Source organism: Excalfactoria chinensis, chromosome 2, assembly GCF_039878825.1.
Source record: "Excalfactoria chinensis isolate bCotChi1 chromosome 2, bCotChi1.hap2, whole genome shotgun sequence".
NCBI lineage: Eukaryota > Metazoa > Chordata > Aves > Galliformes > Phasianidae > Excalfactoria > Excalfactoria chinensis.
The window spans coordinates 3892580-3911472 of NC_092826.1; the positions used below are offsets into that span (position 1 = coordinate 3892580).

The 18893-nt window shown below is 42.5% G+C and overlaps 1 protein-coding gene across 9 annotated transcripts in view; it reads left to right on the forward strand.

Moving 5' to 3' along the window:
• Positions 1-18893, forward strand: part of PTK2 (protein tyrosine kinase 2) — a 175874-nt gene that overhangs the window by 39212 nt on the left and 117769 nt on the right. For 5 of the 9 annotated variants that reach the window (XM_072328184.1, XM_072328185.1, XM_072328187.1 and 2 more), the window contains exon 1: positions 10904-11042. The exons of the other annotated variants lie outside the window; for them this stretch is intronic. In XM_072328184.1, the coding sequence (XP_072184285.1) occupies positions 10997-11042 (46 nt within the window). In that variant the 5' untranslated portion in view covers positions 10904-10996. Of the gene's footprint in view, positions 1-10903; positions 11043-18893 lie in introns of those variants that run through there. 9 annotated transcript variants of the gene reach the window in all.

The window sequence follows — 18893 nt, forward strand, 5'->3', positions numbered from 1 at the left end:
ATTTCTGGGTGTTTTTCCCTTTAGAGAATGATCTTGTTAATCTTCTGTTTGTTCTGTCTGGTCTCTGCCTGGGGTTGCTGACCACAAGCCATTGAGTCTGACAGTCCGGACAGTTTTCAGTTCATCTTGCTGTCCATTTATTTAGTCAATACTTTGATTTCATCCATAAAGATGTCATGGGAGACAGTGTTGAAAGCCTTTCTGAAGTAAAGATTAACTATATCTTGTCCATCAGTCTCTTCCTTTCATTGTAGAATTCCATCAGGTTGGTCAGGAGTGATTTCTCATTCTCATGTCTGTGCTGAATGCTTCTGATCATCTTGTTAGTACTTGTATGTTTTGAACATGATCTGTTCATCACCTCCTCAGGGAGGAAGGTAAGGCTTGAACAGCCTTTAGTTACCCAGACACTCCTGTTTGCCCTTTTTGGAGTTCTGCATGAAGTGTTCATTCCTCAAAGAGGATCCCAGACAGAACCACCTCGGCAATGCCAGTTGTGCAGCCAGTTGTTGACCCACAGGATCCATCTATTCTTCATCAAGCCCTTGCTTTTCTCATCAGTGTCAGCATGAACAAAAGGATAAATTCCTGCAGCATCAGCAAGCTAGAGGCAGACTTACAAGTAATTATCATAGCTAAGTTAATGAGTTTATTGTTCCATGCTGAAGACATTTCATCAGCATAATGGTGAGTATTAATTTGATAGTGTTTTAAGGCAGCTATGCCATTTAAGCCAGCTTGAAATGCTACCACATCCTGGTTTGTTTATTTTGAAATTGGTTTAGGGCGTAACTGGATTTGCTACGGCTCAGAAAATACAGGACTATATAAACTTAATTATTTAGAAGCAGAGAGAACCTCCTTCTCTTGTAACAGTGTGAGAGGAGTGGAAGAGGAAGAAGGTATCTACAGTGACGCATTTGTGAATCTGTTTTAGAAAGAGAATGTGCAGTGCTGATGGGGGGTGTTCTGTAAATGCAACTTGGATGCCTCTGAGCATTCCAGAGTTTTACTAAATGGTAATAAATTCTAGGTGTAGATACTGCGAGGTTTTTGAGTGAAATGTTATTCGTGTAAATGCTTACAGAAAGTATTCTTAGACTTTGATACGTGTAGTACTAGCAGCACAAATATGCAGTTAAAGTAGCTCTTTCTTCCCTCTTCTACTTGCACACAGCTGCCAGATTGTGCTTGAAGGTTCTGTCTGGGACCTGTCTTGCACTGTAAGTATTACCTATTGTCAGCCTGATATTTGTGGCCTGGTTTGGGAAAAATAATTATTGCAAGGTAATTGTGTCCTTTAAATAGACACCTATGGCACTTGTAACTTTCCAAAATATGCTTAGGGAGTTTTGAACTAATGAGAAGACCTCTGTAATTCTAGACCTAACAATGAATCGTATGTGAACTTGACAGTAATAATAAAAAAGAAGAAAGAAAAATGCTCTATCGGGTGTTTTGTGTATCTACTCTTAATACCACTTTAATTATCAAGCTTCTAGAGATGTAAGGAATCAAGAGCACTTAGGATGAAGAGCAGCCTCCTTCATTAGAGGGCTATAACTATTCCTTTGCTCCATTGACATTCTTGTGTCTTATTCTTGGGTACTTAGAATTGGTCTGCAAAATGACCTCAAGTTGAGAAATTTGCCTTTTGCTCATTGTGTGTATATATGTAGAGAGAGACAGAAGAAAAAGACGAGTTAGAAGGAAAAAGGTTTCATTATAGAGAAGAAATTTCAATATAGAGTATTGAACTTCTGGGATTGAAGTCAGGAGAATTGAGTAGCATGGCACTCCTAGCCATTGGTGTAGTCTGCTCTGAAGCTCAAAAAGTGACATGTGATGCATGTATAACTTGATTTATGGCACAACTGCGTGAAAAACTGGAGAATGGGAATTGATAATATGAAAATGGAAAGTCCTTCATCTCCTGCACTGATGTTCCTGTAAACGTTAACAAGGTGGCTGATCTCTTCGAAAAACATTGAAACAAATCAGCAGCAGTTCAGTACATTTCTGTATTGCTTCCTGTCTAGCTCCCAACGTTCTGGGGACACGCACAGTTAGGATTGTTCTTGTGTGCTTCTATGGACTCATCTAAGAGTGGAGGAATTCCAGAAGTCGAGGTATGAGATATACAAAGGCACGCTGATGAGGGCTACTCAAGTGGCACACTTAATCTGGATCTAAAGTAGAATTCTGTCTGGGCTGCACCAAGGTTACAGAAACGTGACATTTTTCATGTTGTTGCAGGAGGGACTGATGTTTGGCCTTGGGGAGCAGCTGTATAATGGATGTTGCTGCGCTTCTCAAAAGGGAAGGTCGCCTCTCTCTTGCAGAAGAGAAATGGAGCTGGTGCACTGACTGCAATGGGGACCTTTGCTAAACCTGCCCAAGTACAGCTGGACTTGGCTGTAAGAAATACCTGCTTGTGCAGGTGCACTTTTTTAGGGAATCTTTTAATGGTAATTGTTAAGGAGATGGGAATTTAAGAGAGCTGAAAAACAACAACAAAAAATATTAATAATTACTGTATATGAGCAGTGTCCTGCTTATGCCTGTGCTGCATTTAGCCTTTTATAAGACACTATAGAAAAGTACAGTTTCTGCTGATTTCTGTAGTACTTCCAATTTGCAGTTCTTTCAACTGGCAGAAATTAAACATTGAACAGACCTTTCTTAAACTGCACACCACATTGGTCTTCTGTCCGGTTATATTCACATTATTCACATCCTGAATTGTAGCATCCTGCTGCTGGAGCAACCTAAGCAACCGAGCAGTGACTTTATCCACTTTGGTAAAACTTTCATGGTGTTACTAAGTGGAATCGAGCTTGACTAGCAGTGTGTTTCAGTGGCACCTGAGGTTTGAGGAGTACACTGAGGGTGCTTGTTACACTGTAAGTGTGTTAGTACCTAATGTGGTGGTAGCAACAAATGCAAAGTCAAGGGAGGGTGAGGATGGCAGTATTACTGAAAAAAGGATTCTGGAAATCAAGTTGGAACTTGAGTGATTTAGTTTATATAAAATATTAGTTGTTAGGGTGTTTTTTGTTCTGCATGACCTGAGTTGGGAGCGGCCTGCGATTGTCTCCCAAAATACACATCAACTTGTTTGAAGTAGAACATTGTGGGCAGGAGGAAAAACATTACATGGTTGAGCTCTTCTCAAGCTTTGTTATAAGTTACGCCTACAACAATCAAGACTATATGATAATTCTCAGTGTAAAGCTGCATGTATGAAGTTAACTAATAGCTATTTGTGCTTTAGGTTTTCATATGGGACGCCAAGCTAATAAATGTCTATTCTTGTAGCAAACACATTTTTCCTCAATATTTTTTTCCTGAAAGAAGTTTGTTTTAAATGCTCAGGCTTCCATTAGTGGGCTAGAATTATGCTTAAGACTTAGGACATAAGACTTCTTAAATTCTCAAGAAATTAACTGTGGCACAAAATTGTTTTCCAGATAGTCTTATTTATACCTTTCAAAATGAAAGACATCTGAAGTCTCTACTTAGTCTCCATTTAGATTCATTGCTATAGTACTGATTGATGTGTTTCTCTGCTCAGCAGCGAGCAATAACTTATTCAGGAAGACTTAATGTTGAGTAGTATTGGAACTTTCCAGAATTATCTTATCTTTGGGATACAGATTTACCTGCTTTCTTGAAAGAAATTTATAGAGGCTGGATGCACCAGGATGTAAACACACACTGTGGTTGTATTTCAGCTCATCTTGCAGAAGTGTTAGAAAGCTTCTTTTAAACTTCCAGGTTTTCATTAGCAGGTCAGCTGCACTTTGAGTCCATACAAGCCTGCGTTTGAATTAATGACATCCTTGAATGCAGAACTTATTAAAGAAGGATTTTAAGTACAAGTTTGGAAGATGATGATCGGCAGTGTTTAATGATCTGCCTCCTTCAAAGCTCGAGGAGAAAAGGAGGTTTGTCCTTCTATGCAAAGACAAAAATGACTAAACTGAAGTCATTTAACCTATTAAGAAGGCGGTTTAATGGCTTTGTTGCACTGCTTTTCTTGCAGTGCCTCCATCTCAGGATGCTTGAACTTATCTTCCACGTTAGCTTATTATATTTTAATCGCTGTTTCAACAGGGCAGCACAAGGCTTAGTTGCCTTCTGTTTATGCATTCAGTTATTTGTCTTATTTCCTTCTTCTCATTTAAAAAAAGAAAACAAAACCAAACTCGAGTACTGTGCCTTGGTTGAAAGGCATCGAATAGGGCTGTGGAGATTAACACCGCAGTTTCTTTGGAAGTGGTTCTTGACAGCTCAGTACTATGAAACTGATGAGTTCTTGGCCTTGTCAGATGCTGTTATGTGCCAATAGTGTTGTTCCTCTGACATTTGGCAATGTAGGTCATTCAAGTTTCTGTCAGGTTTTTTAGTGTTCTGTCTACCATTGCTAGAAACTGGATATTAATTTAATAGTAATTATGTCCTTATATTTTGGCTCCCAAAACTGCACTTGATGCATGAGGTGAGGCTGCACTGTACAGAGCGAAATAATCACTGCTTTTACATGGACTTGCCCTCAGTATCTCAGTGTTGCGGCTGGTTAGCTAAAACAACTTGGGCTTTGTTTGGTGGTGAGATTGTGGAAGCCTTCTTAAAACTGAGCAAACTATACTCGTGTTTTCTGGGCACTTTCATATCAGCATACAGCAACTTTAACAGTTAAACCTCTTTGACAGAACAGTGCTGACAAGATGCTGTTCTAATTGGACAGACAAATGAGGCTATTTAAGGTGATGGATTTTGCCTTGTCCTCGTGTCACTCAGAACCTTTTTCTTTTAACCTTTGATCCCCATAGCTGAGGAATGACTACCTGAGTACCTGAGGAAGTGGTCCTTGAAGGTTTATTGCCCTTTTCATGAGGCAGAGAGACATAAAAGAAAGTTCCTGTAAAGGGAAGGGCACCTCTTGGTATAACACTGCAATGGGGATTGGTTAAAGTAAGAAAGAGTTCAATTTATTTTGGCTAAACTACGCCTGTCTCTACCAGGGGTGACTGTCTTAAACAAAAAGTTAAACTCAATTTGTTGAGTTTAACAACTTTGAACCTAAATTATGCTAATTGAAGGCGGAGTGGGGTGTTTGCGTTTCTGGTTTCTTGGTTTTTAAATGTAGTTTAGGCACAGAATTTGCTTGTTTGAGCAGCCTTAATATTTGTGTTTACAAAACCTTAATAAGACAAGTAAAAAATGTTTTTACGTTTCATGTTTCCTTAGACTTGCATGACAGGCTGGATATGGCTCTGGGCAGCCTGGTCTGATGGTTGGTGACCCTGCACATAGCAGGGGGGTTGAAACTTGATGATCATTGTGGTCCATTTCAATCCAGGCCATTCTATGTCAGTATAGGCTTGACCGTTCTGTAACACTGAAACCTCAACATTGGATAGATATTTATCACAGCCTTCATGCTACTCTTCCTTCAATAAGAAGTACAAAGCTTACTGTTTGGCCAGGTTTTTTAAATATAAATGGAATGGTGTTGCGTTTTTGTCAGCTTATTGGTTTATATTCCGTTTAACTGCATTTAGTGACTTGAATATCTGAGGGAGCAGCTAATGTTATATTTGTGTTTTATGTAACGCTGTGAGTCTTTGAAAATTACACGCTTTCTTCTGAGGTGCAGCGATACATAAATTAGACACAACTTGTAAACATCTGTTTAGCATGTGTTGGTTTTTTTTGCTAAGTTGTTATTCTAGCTCTGTATTTAGCATATGAAGAAGTTGGTGGGACAAGGGAAACAACAGGTCCGGACTGCCATTACTGGAAAATTACTGGACCTTTTGTGGCTGCATAGCTTTCTTCCTATTGTGTAATTGGCTATTAAGTGGATCAGAGGAAAGGCTGCTCAGATATGAACAAGCACTTAAGACAATTCTTAGTGTCACATTTCTAGGATGATGTTTCTCATTTTCCTTTGAATTTATGAAGATGGGTTCTAAGGAGCATCTACAAGTTCAGCTGATCCACTTGTGATCCCTTCTGCTGAACAAAACAAATCCTTGCAGAGTTTGTTTCCTTTAGACAGCATCAAAGGGTTGAGAACCTTTCCTCAAGATGCTTTCTGTTGTGGTTACTCCATAAACAGTGTCTTTTCTCTATAAATAGAGGAAATGTAATCAGTCCAGTGGCCAATCTGGATAGCTTTCTCTCACTACTGTGCCCCCTTCTCCACATCCAAGAGAAAAACAGTGCAAAGTGATAAGCATGAGGAGCCTATCACGAGGCAGAAATATCACACTTCATTTTGCCTTAAACAAATGAGCAAGGTATGTAGGGTTGGATCTTTGCACCTCTAAGTCCCCATGGATTGGACTATCACTGCGTGGAAGCACTGGGATTGTGAAGGAACTTCTCAAAAAGCATCCTGAGAACAGTAGCAGGTGTGTGTTTTGTTTTGTAAGCAGCCTAGAATCCAAAGAAGCAGAAGATTGGAATTAATGCCCTAAGGAAAAGGTAATTTTAAACCATAATGCTGACTTTACATTTCTTTACGCTAAGACTTTGAGAATGTTGAATGGGCTGGAAGGCTGTATGGAGATGCTGTGACTTTCATGCTTGTGAATTAATGCAGTCTGTATGGGTTTTGGAAATGGCCAGTCTGTACTTATGAAATAATAAAAACAGAGCTATTCTAATGGTCCTTCTAACTGTTATCTTAACACTGTGGGTCAGGGCGCTGCATGTTGTTTCTTGTGTTCCTCAACATCAGAGGATTCTTTGAGAAGAGGGAGGGAGGGAGAAGTGTTGGGAAACTTAGCGATACTTTCCTTGTTTCCTGTCTCAGTGACCAACTCTGTTTGCCTTCCCCACTCCACCACCATCCGCAGGCTGAGACTGAAAGTAAAAGTGCCAGGTTCCATCCGTGTCAGCTGTTCCAAGGCCATGCAAAGCCAGATCCTGCTGGTCAAGGGGTATTTTATTAACAGTAGATGGAAAAATCCATGGAAATTAAGGAGGATTTGTGTCTCAAGGAAAAAAAAGTCCAAAAGTAAAATGTTCAGGGAATAGTAAATCCAGTTTATGTGGTAATGGCTCAAAAGGTTAGAATATGCTACTTCAAAGCTGTTCTTTCCATGAATTGTGGCCTTACATTAATTATTAATTTTATAAATCTTATTAATAAAGCTTACCAAGTGGTGGAGGATAACAAAAAATTCAGTCTTTGATTATTTTTATTTGCCAGAAAAATGTCTGAAACAGATGAGAAATATTTTAGAACTTAGAATGAATTTGTTGGTTTACTGACATCTTCCTCTGGTCAGCTAAGCACAACGATGCGAGTCCTTCAACATCTTCTCTTCCAGGCTATCAGCTGAAGTTACGAGGTCCTTCTCTGTGTTGTAATTGTACTTCTGCTACAACTTCAAAATGAAGACTTCTCCAAATCCAGATTTTCTTGGTTAGTTGATTTGGAACCAACCAGGCGGATGGATCTTAAGGATAGTTTGTGCTTTTGTTGTTGTTTGTTGTTTTGCTTCTGGATTGGATCTGTAATGGTTATTTCCCAAGTCCTTGTTACGTGTTTCCTGATGAAGAATGAAGCCCTTATTCTAATCTAGAATGTGGAACTTGTTTTTGTCCGTATTGCAGAGAGTTGAGTTCTGTCAGAGAACTCAAATTTTGATGCCCTGAAATACAATACCACTTCTTACTCAGTTTTATCTGCCAGAGTGCTCATAGTTGAATAAGAAATAGCAGCTCTAGTACCAGCATAATGATGACTGAGCATCTCTGTTGCCTTCAGAGTTCCTTTATTGAGCTCATGAACCACTATGTGCTCTCTTTTAAGCCTTTGGCAAAGTGCGGTTCAGGCAAAGTCCATATGCTAGAGAAGAAACAAGCAGGGGAGGTGAATGAGGAGCAGTGGGTTGCAAGCACAAGAATAGTAAACAGTAAAATGAATGCAGTGAAGGGATGTTTGTTTTCTGTCTTTTAGATGAAATATACAGATCTTATCACACAGAGGGTGGTGAAGCACTGGAACAGGTTGCCCAAGGAGGTTGTGGATGCCCCAACCCTGTAGGCATTCAAAGCCAGGCTGGATGTGGCTCTGGGCAGCCTGATCTGGTGGTTGGCAACCCTACACATAGCAGGGGGTTGAAACTGGATGATCATTGTGGTGTCTTTCAACCCAGGCCATTCCATGATTCTGTGATTCTACAATGAACATGTTGGCTCTCAAGGATCCAGTAAACTACTGGAGGGACTTCCTTTCCTACATTTCTGAATACTGAGCTTTGTTTGGTTTCTCAGGGCAATGAAGTCTCGGTTAGTGCTGTCAGTTTAGCTGTCCTTCCCTTCCCAAGGCTGCTCAAACTTGCCAATTGGTTTGATCAGTATTTGATGAATAGATACTAACTGATGCAGAAATAAAATGACTCTTCAGCCTTTCATTCTATGAGGCTTTGTTATTTTTGCAGTTGGTTTCGCTATGAGACAGGACCAGCCCTTCAGGCCAAATTAAAACAAAAATAATGAGGGGGGGGAAAAAAGTAAATAAAATAAATTTGCTCTTGCAAATCGCAGACCATCAACAGCCTGAAGCTTTGGGGTTTCCAACATAATTCGGAATACCAAATCCATGCATCAGGCTTTTGTTGTACTGAAAACTGTGTTGTTGGCGTGTTTCTACTAGATAACTTCTGCACCAAGAACGAGAAAAGAAGTAATGAAAAAAATACATATATCTTAGCATCAAGGAAGCAGTGGGCTTATTTTGAGCATTTCTATTCGTAGTGTGAAGTGCAGGTGAAATTATACAAATAGCATATGGAAATTGTGCCATACTTGGTGTTCACTTTGGAGTGGGGTGTTACAACAGGAGAGTGTGCCCTAGATGAGGGTGATCACAGTGAGGACTGCAAAAAACAGACAGTGTCTTAGGCCTTGGTGTTTTTTAGCCCCCCCTTTTTGTTCAATGTAAGATCCTGGTTTTTATGGTCTGGAAGAAACACAAACTTCACGTTTTGCACCCTCATGCTCAGACCAAACAAACTTGGTGAAAACTGGGGGAAGCGTCTGCAGCTTTCAGTTCTGAGCCAGAGCAAAACAAGGCTGATGTGCTCAAGGTCACGAAGGAAGCCGGTGGCTGAGCTGGATACGGGAAATCAGCTTTCCTGCACCGCGGGCTGGAGCAACAACCGTCCTCCGTGAGCCTTCCGCAGACACCGCTGTAATGAGTTGTGTTCCAGATATTGCTGGGACAAACATAACTCACCCTGTTCTTGGGAGTGTTTGGTTGTCTGTGGAGCGCTCGGGGGGCTTTGAAAACTTTCCTGGGAGGTGGGGGGAGACATCCAGGCATGTCTTCAGCCCCTTTGGCTTTCTTTAGCCCCAGAAAGAGCTTTGTGCCTGAGCGGTGATGCAGAACATCGGATGGCCTGCTTGTGGCCTGGGGTTTTTCTTTGTGTGTGCGACTGTTTTCTCTTTTAAACATAGAAGAAAGTAGTGCTTCTAAAAGCAGCAGCTGTATTTATTGAGAGTTTTGACACACACCACTGTAGCCCTGCAGTGTTGGAGTATCGAGCAAAGACGTGGCAGCACTATGGGTAGAAAAAAAAAGAAAGCAGTAATTAAATACATGCTGTAGATCAGTTTGTGCTGCTTACAAGTAGGCAGGTAGGTTAAGTTGAAGGCTGTTGGCTTGGGATTAATTGCCTTTTGGTTATGGACCAGGATAAGCTTTGTGCCTTATTGCCGAGTGCTGGGAGGGAGGAAAGATTAACACATGGAGAGGCTGAGCTGTGTGAGTCATGCTCCTGTTGGGTTTAATGTGTGTTTCAGCAGAGCCAGCTCACAGAATCATAGAATACCCCGAGCTGGAGGGACCTGTAGGGATCACTGAGTTTTGTAAAGGGTAAGGCAGGTATTTTCTTTACTTCCACATCCATCTGCTGCTGTGTATGAACACGTGCTTGTCCAGTATTGACACTCAAACGTTTAAAAAGGCAAAAATAAAAACACTGTTAAGTAGCTCCAAGGTTTTGTGCCGCAGGTTGAGAGCAAACTTAGTGCAGCGTGACTGCAGTGTGTGCCTGTGTACACTCGCACCGACCTTTGCCTTTCGAGCAGAGGTATATAAAGCAGCCCTGACACGGAGAGTGCTGCTGATTCATCAGCGGCATCGGGTTTGAGGGATTTGGGGGTGGGGGGGGAGATGTTTTACGTTATCGGGTGGTTCTTTCTGTTTTTTTCTTAATGGCTTTTGCTGTGTTCTTTCCAATGCATCCACCTACGGCCAAGCTTCTTTCAGCCCCGTTTGCTCGCGGCTGTGGAGCAGAGCAGCTGACGCTGTAGGGCCGGTCGGTCGCTCTCCCTCCGAAGTAGCTGGGAGTTGGTGCGCTGTGAGGCTCTGCCCACCGAAGGGTCTCCGGACGGGGAAGCGCTCGCAGCGCTGCCGGGCGGATTCTCGCAGGGACGAGCCGGAGCCGCTCATTGTTCGCCTCCCATTGTTCCTCCCGGGGCAGTTCCTGCAAAGCAAACGCCGGGGGGGGGGCTCTGCGAGCCGCAGCGGAACAAAAAGCGGTCGGCGAGCGCAGCTCCAGACATGACCCGGGTCAGGCTTGATTTACAGCTCAGTCGATTTGCGAAGCCGCTGTCAGTTCTGTAAACAGGAGGCTGCCGGCTGCATTGAGCAGAAGGGAGAGATTAGCATATTAATGCGGCGCTCGCTAATCGCCTCCCCTTTCCTCCCCTCCCCGCTGAGGGAAGGAAGGGACTGGCAGGGCACTGCCTGCTCGGGGCTGGCCGAGGATGGAGGCAGCGCCCGTTCTCCCGGCGGCCGCGGGCGGCTGCAGCCCCGCGCCCGAATTGGCGGCCCCCGGGGACCGCCGGCAGCCCCGGCACTGAGAGCGAGCCGCCGGAGCCGGGCTGCAGCCCTGCGAGCTCGGGTGCATGCTGCTGCTGCCGGGGGGGGGCAGGCCGGCAGGCCCCGCAGCCAGCAGGTGCTGTCTGTATGGAGAAGAGCGGCTGCAGCCCATTCCCGATGTGCTGGGCTAAAGGTACGCGTGGTCTGCGTTATTTATCCTTCTTTCTCTCTTTAATTTAGTGTTTTATCACCTACGAGCATTTTCCCCTTTCCCTCTTCAATGCTCTTTCGCCTGTAAATATCCCTCTTTCCCTCTTGAACGTTTTATCACCTATGAGTATCTCTCTCCCAAGCGATGTTCACCTGTGCAGTTAGAACAGGGAGCAATCACCTGGATTTTCTTTCGTCTGGAAAATGTAACGTTTTTCTCTTTGCTTTCAAAAGCTGTTGTACTGAGCTCTGTAGGTTTACGTTTTGGAGGCTTCACGACTTTTGTTTTAATGCTTTAAAGCACCGAGTGTGATTCTGCTGTCAGGTACCTTTTGGAAGAAGCCGTGAAGTGGCAGTGTTCGCAATGGAAGGCACATCTCTCTTTGCCGGAGGTTTTAGAACTTGCAACCCACACCAAACCCCCTCCCCCCCAATGATAGACGGTAACTAGCCACAAAGTATGCATTTATTACAATGAGAGGGTTTGACTTGAAATTGGGGCTTAATAATAATTGGATGGAAATGTTTAACTTATTCACATGATTATCCTGCATTGCAAAACACCAGTATTGACAGTATTACAATCCAGACAGTAGTTGTGTGTTGGTGTTGTGGCTGAAAATATCCATAGAAAGAAACAGCGCTGGGATTCAACTTGACATTTTATTAATGGCCAAAGAATCAAATATTTCTTACACAGAGAACAACAGTGGAAGGTTAACTGTTGCTGGCTGCAAGCCTGACTTTGCTCACATCCACTTTCATTTCAGTGCACTTTGTTTTTGGAAGAGAAGCAGGCTGTGCAGTGTTGCATCACTGCGCTCTTGGATCACAGATAGGCACTGACTTTAGGGCAGAGGTGGCTGGGCCAGGGAGGATGGTGGTGCTGGATGGCAGGTGGACGTAGCTGCTTGTGAGCTGTCTTGGGTAAAAGAAAACCGAATATACTTCATTCTTAGGCATCTCCTTACTTGCAGGATCCATGCAGGAGTATTTGGTGCTGTCTTTGTTTAGTGCGCTTTCTTCATGTCACTGAAATGCCCAGGCGAAATTAACCACTCTTTCCCACACGTGGGAGAAGTAACAGAATGAAATCAGCAAGCTTGCCCAGTGTTCTGGTGATGTCTAATGAACTGCAGAATCTGTCAGCTCTGTGTGGGTAACAGCAAGAGTGGCTGGAGTAGCTTTATAGCTGAACCAAAGCTGTTCTTTGCCTCCATAAAAATGAAGTTTGCCCAGAAGGGGTAACAGCAATACCTGCTCCTGTGCATCGTAAACTGGTAATGGAAGTATCAGATGATACTTCCATTGCTGCGGTTGGACTTGATGATCTTCAAGGTCTTTTCCAACCTGGGTAATTCTATGATTCTATGAAGTTGGGATTCACCTCCTCGGGATACAGTGAGAGTCAGAATGAAGTTTCCTTAGAGAAACTTGCGTAATGTACAAATAGCGAATAAAATACTTACTTTAAAAGGGGGGGGATGTTGCCATCTGTTGTTCAGGAAGGCTGTTTAGTGTGGGGGGATATCAGTTTTCTTCCTTGTGCTCCAGCACTGGAGGATCAGGACAGCAGGGCTAACTGCTGCTTGCAGAAGATTGCCACATTGGGCCACTATAAAAGGTATTGATTTTTCCCCCCACCCACTGCAACAACTGAAAGAAATGAAAACCAATCCCTCCCTCTTCCCCTGGTTGCTTTACAGAGGGTTCTCAGGACATAACTTGTGTGGTGATGTCTTATCCAGCCGCCTCCTTCCTGAAATGGAGAACGACCGTGTAATCTCTTCTTATTCCTCCTGGGGGGGGAGAAGGGGGACAGGAGCAGTTATGTAAGGACAAAGGCATGGCATCTCTGAGCCTGCCAATTGTGGTGATTTTCTAGAAGAAGCGACATACCATCCTCCAATGAAATAGGACAGATGAGAAATGGCTCGTGCTGTATTTGTCACTGAAGGTGGCCGTTGCTTAGTTGATGGATACCCCCCGTACTGTTCACCAGTGTAACCTTAGGGAAATGAAACGGATCTGGCCTACTTTGATAAGGGCTGTGAGATATCTACAGTCAAAGAAAGGTAATATATTAATGAGAGCAACGTTTGGATAGCGTTATTCTAACCCTCGGGTTAATCTCTTAAAGCTTCAGTTTAACTGCAGCAAAAATTGATAAAACTTTAGCAACTACTTTGTAACATCTTAAAAACGTGATCTTGATGTATTTGTTATATATAAGATGTCACTCTAAATGGTTCCTTTTCTCTTTAAAAATGACAGATTAAGCTTCTGGTGTATTTATTGCATGTGTGTGATCTTGTAGCAAGTATTTGTTGCTGAATTATTTCAAAGCATTTTCGGACAAGTTTGTGTTCACACATATTATGCTTAGGCTCTTTTTAGGATAAACCTAAAATCTTCCAGCTCTGTGATACTGTGGGCTGACCTAATTGCTGTTAATTCTGTGCGCTCCGTCTGTGGGACTGCACCAAGGACTGAGATAGTGCTTGCTTTCTTCGTAAAGTATTTGTGCAGTCTGTGTTGCCAGGTTTTGCCTCCTCTTTATGCTAGCGTCAATGCAAAGTAATGTTTGTGAATTTGATAACTCAGCTTGGATCTGCCTATTCCAGACTTGAGAATATTTTCATTGGCAAGTGAAGAGAAAGTGTGGATTTTGTTTACCGGCACATTTCTTCTCAGGAAGTAAGTCTGTATTGCTTTCCTTCAGTAGTGATAGGATTAAGATGGTTTTGGCTGCTTCTTTCCTCCCACCACCCTTCCCTTGCTGAGTAATTTGAAACTTGAAATCTCTCGTCTTGTGAAATAAATAGGTTCAATCTTGGTCAGACCTTCAGTGAGCGCTACATTGGTGTCTGGGTCACTGCATTTCTTCTAACCAAGCACAGAAAATGTGTGATAAGGGAAGTTTTCTTTCCGACTTTAAGAGTAGATTAAAATTGCCTTCAATTTTAGTGATACTTGTTTTTTTGTGCACCAGTGGTAATCTCACCAAGCTTACAGGTACTAAAAGCTGTAGGTGATGTGATGTATTGCGCTTCAGATGCTTTTGCTTGCAGCATTCCTTCCCAAATTTTGCAAGGCATACCATCCTTACTGTACCAAACAGATGTAAATTGAGCAGCTAAGAGTAATTGGAAAGCTCTGCTGCGTATCTGTAAGTTACCCATTCCGAGGAGGAGGAAGTTGCTTTAATATCTTCCAAGTGAAGAGCTGTTTAATAATTCACAAACAATAAATTGGTGTGATGTGAAATGCATCATGCATGAGTAGTCAGGGCAAAGTGATTGCGGTTATTGAATACTGCCCTTAGACTAGGAAAGGTGCTGCTGTCTTCAGATAACTGTAGGTCTGTTCCAAACCCTGTGTTGATTTTGTTTGAAAGCCAGCGATGTTGTGAAATGTATTAAATCCACCAGGAAGGAGTTTTACCCCATTTATTGCAGCTTGTTAATGTCGCAATCTTCTAGGAGTGATGAGCAACTCCAAGTTAAATGGTTATTTTCTGGTAAACCTTGTGATTTCAGGGAATGTTCAGATGGGACCTGCTGGTGATGTTGAATATAAGCCAGGTTTTGATGCATAGGAGAAAAGTTCAGGGCTTGCTCTCCCTCATTCCCATCTTTTGAGTCTCTACTGTTCTACTAACTGGAAAACAAGTGATAATTGTGGTGTTGCACAGTTTTATTTTAGATGCTTGGTGATGCAAAGGGACGCTGGTAGAAATGGTATAGGAGTTGCTGGTGCTAGGAAAGTAGGCAGTTATTTAGGGTAATTAGTCTCTAAAACACGAGTTCTCTTGTATTTGAAAAGCAGTGTCTATATAATGCAGACAGATAGTAGCTGTGGTGTAATTTAAGAGAGAAAGCAACTGGAGAAAGAAGAATTCAGTCTGTCATTTGACAGTTAACTTGGTGCACTGACTGCACTGGCTGATGTGGCACCATAGCCATTTATTTTCAAACCATAGATGTGTCCAAACTTCTGCTACCGACTGGCTTTGTACAATGTGAGAGTTATGTGTTTTACACACACTTAGGCACAGAAGTGTGGGTATGAGAATGCTGATGCGTTTCCATTAGAATGGTTGCTCCTTGTTCAAAGAGAAATGGGATAGAAGATGGACCTTGAGATATTTGTCCAAGAAAGGAAGGCGATTGTTTTGAGCTCATTTAGTGTTGCCTGTGTAATGCAGACGTGTGATCTTATCTGTGGTAGCACTTGGGAAGGAACTGGTGTGGACTTGAATTCTGGGCTGTCTTTGAAAAAGCGACACTCGAGCAAAGCGGAATGTTACAACTGTCCTTTGGAAGCTGCTTCAGATGAAGGCTGGAATGCAAAGTCTGGAAGGCGGTGTTTAAGAGGATGATACATTGATTGAAATACTCTTCTTTTGCTGAAAGTTCAAATAAGAGATGGTAGCCTTAATGGCTTCCTTATGAAATTTAAATGTGGGTTTGTATCATGAATCAGGTAGGAAAAGTATATAAGCATAGATGCACACATATGTATACGTATGTTCACACAGTCTCACTCTGTTCACCCATCTAGCAGTAGCTAAATTACCCCTGGCAGTAACTTGTTGCTATGTTTAGAAATTAGCTTCCGTAGCTAGTAATCTAAAACTAAAAGCTAAGATGGGAGGTTTAGGTTGGACATTAGGAGGAAGTTTTTCACACAGAGGGTGGTGATGTACTAGAACAGGTTGCCCAAGGAGGCTGTGGATGCCCCATCCCATGTGGATTCCCATCCATTCAAGACCAGGCTGGATGTGGCTCTGGGCAGCCTGGTCTGCAGGTTGGCGACCCTGCATGTAGCAGAGGGGTTGAAAATGGATGATCATTGTGGTCCTTTTCAACCCAGGCTGTTCTATGATTCTATGATAATCCTTCAGGTCCTCTCTTTTTTTGTGTGTTTTTAACAAAAGCAATCTTATGTACAATAGGACAATGTAATGTGATGCACAGCTTTTATTGGAAGGACTGTTTCAGTAAAAATAGCTTTGCTTTGCATTTTTAAGAACAGCATCAGCTTCTTTATTAAATCCTTCCATTTGCTGAAGTGGGCCTTAAACAGACTAGATGCAAATTAATGCTATCCAAAAAGTTCTCTGAGCTAGCAAAAATATGTAGTTTCTTTGGCCTGATAATTTAAAATATTGTAGCATTCACAGCAAGATCTCAGTACCGAATAAGTGAGATCAGCACTGTATCTACTGGTGAATCTGTGTTAAAGGTACCAGGATCATTTCCTTCTGATGGGGAAGGATGGGGATTGCTGAGCATGGAGTTAACTACTAGGTGCCCAGCATGGGATTTAACACTTTCTTTACCGGATGAGGTTGGATTTTCACATTGAACGTTGTTGAGCAGAGAGGTCAGGAGGAGTTTTTCCTGGGCAGAATTCAGTTCTGCTGAGTCACCTTGTTGAAAACCATCTGTAGGCAAACACCCTTTCTTTTTTGTATCATTTGATAACTCAGTTTTGTTCCGCTGCCAGGAGGGAGATCGTTTTCTTCTCCCCAGCCCCACCATTGCTTTCCAAGTCACTGTTTTGCCTGGCAAAGATTTCTGATCCTTAAAAACGAAGCACAATCCTTCAGTTTGCTTTTTTAGTTTCAATTGCACTTGTTCTGTGAATGAAGTATATAAACCCCCGCCTTATTGAGGCAATTGCTAAGGAAAATAATAGTTTCTCCATGGTGTACGTTTCCTTATTCTGAGTAACCAGAGGATGAAAAGTGTGTGACTTTTGGTTTTGCTGTTGTTTATTCCATCTTGTGCGAATGGAATTAAACACACTTGGGGAGCAGCTCACAGCGAAGAGCTGTGGAAAGATGTACCAGCAGGTGAAGAGCACGATAAACTCAAGTGTGGTGTTTGGAGACAAAAAGCGAAGTTTTGACTTTAACTTGATATTTGGTCAAAGGAAGTTGGATAGTTGTCGCTTCTCAACGCATCCAGCATTTGCTGTTTCACCTGTTGGCCACATGTGCCCTTAAGGATATGGCAGTTTCCTTTCAGGATCAGAAGAGATACTGGAACAGTAACTTCTCTAGAAAGTGATGGATGGTTTTGCTTTTTAACCTTTCAGAAGGCACAAATCATCTTTATCACCGTGTTCCTTATAGCATGTGATACTGTGTTATCAGACTAATGATTACCACATGCTTTCTAGTAACTATAAGGATTTGGCTGAAGTCATCCATACTTAAAACTTACTGTCATGACTCTGGCTTCTTAATGAAGCTATGCTGCTAATAGTTGGTCAGGGGTTTCTACTGTTGTTTTCTCTTTTAATAGGCCTTACAAAGATCAGTATAGCAAACAAAGCTGATCTTAACAAGTAGTTGCTGTGTGGAGTCTGTCTGTCTGCAGTCATGGCAGATCTTTATTTCTAGGCAAGAGGATGGAAGGGAGCTAGATGTATTCCTGAAGCTTCACAGCTGGCTTCTGAAGGTAAGGAAGCAGTAGGGTTTGCATTCTGCTCAGAGGCCTTCTGCTGTGTCGTGGTTGCAGCTCAGCTATGGTCTGTTGTCCCTGCTGTTATTAGGAGATACCAGTAGGAATCGTATTTCTGAAATCTTAGCGTATTTGATTCAAAGGAGGTTTTGTCTCGGCTGTGACATGATGGTTGCTTGAGTTAAACTGAAGCAGAGTCGTAACAAAGATGCTTTAGACCACAGCAACCTTTTCCACTTGATCGCAGCGGCTGATTCGCATACAACAACTTGTGCTGCCAGTCGACTCAGCGGCAGCTTTTTGTCCATTCAGGTGTTTGATTGCAGCAGACTGGAATGATACGGGCAGAATTAAAAGGCTGGCTTCAAAGAACTCTGATCTATGATTGCGTATGGCTCTACCTTTGAAATGGAAGCAGGCATCTGCTGTAGTTATCTGTCCTAGCCCTATACCAAAGATGAAGGTGCTGCTCAGGTAGCAGCAGGCTGAGCATCCTTCTGCCAGCAGTGTTGTGAAGCTGTTTGTGCGTGCTGCTTTTATTCTATGGATGGCAAGGGGAGCAGCGACTTGTATCCTGATGTACATCCCTTAAAGACAAAAAACTATGAGGGAGCATCCGAAGGAAGGCTACAAAAATGGAGAAGAATCTGGAGCACAAGGTGGATGAGGACTGGCTGGTGTCCCTTGGTTTGTTCAGAGCAGGCTGAGGGGAGGCCTGGTGGTGGCTGCAGCTCAGCAGCCTAATGTTTTCTTAATGCTAAGATCTTTATTTTTAATCTTTCGCATTTGTGGTCATCAGAGGATTCATTGCCTGCAGTTACCCTGTGTAAAGTGAAGCGCTGCAGCACTATTCCTCTTCTGTCCTTGAAAGGAAGGATTGGCACTTCTGTATTTCTGCTGCTAAGTTTCTTCAGTCATGTTGCTGATATGTGTATGTAAGTGGATACGAGGCATGATCAGTATCTCGGTGGGAAAATGCTCATTATTTGTTTTTCCTTTTAAAGTCGCTTTGGGAATTCAGTAGGCTGAATATCAGATAAAAACCAGAACAAATTGTTTCTAGTTTTGGCTGCAGTGAACTTCTTAGTAAAACCATGTGGCCTGCATAGGCTGGTACTGCTCTATGTGATATTTGGAGTGCCAAGTTGTATATCTTAAACAATTTTAAGTATCATTTGTTAATCAGTCAACATTCAAGCGGAATATTGCTCTTATCTGTCATACCTTGCTTTCCTTTGAAGCTGATGTTTGTGAACATTCAAGTTTGCTATGTGCTTTCATGGAGATGAATGCATTACATTAGAAGCAGCAGGACTTGCTGTGAGTGTGGCTGCCTGATAAGCCATAGTTCCTTAATTAAG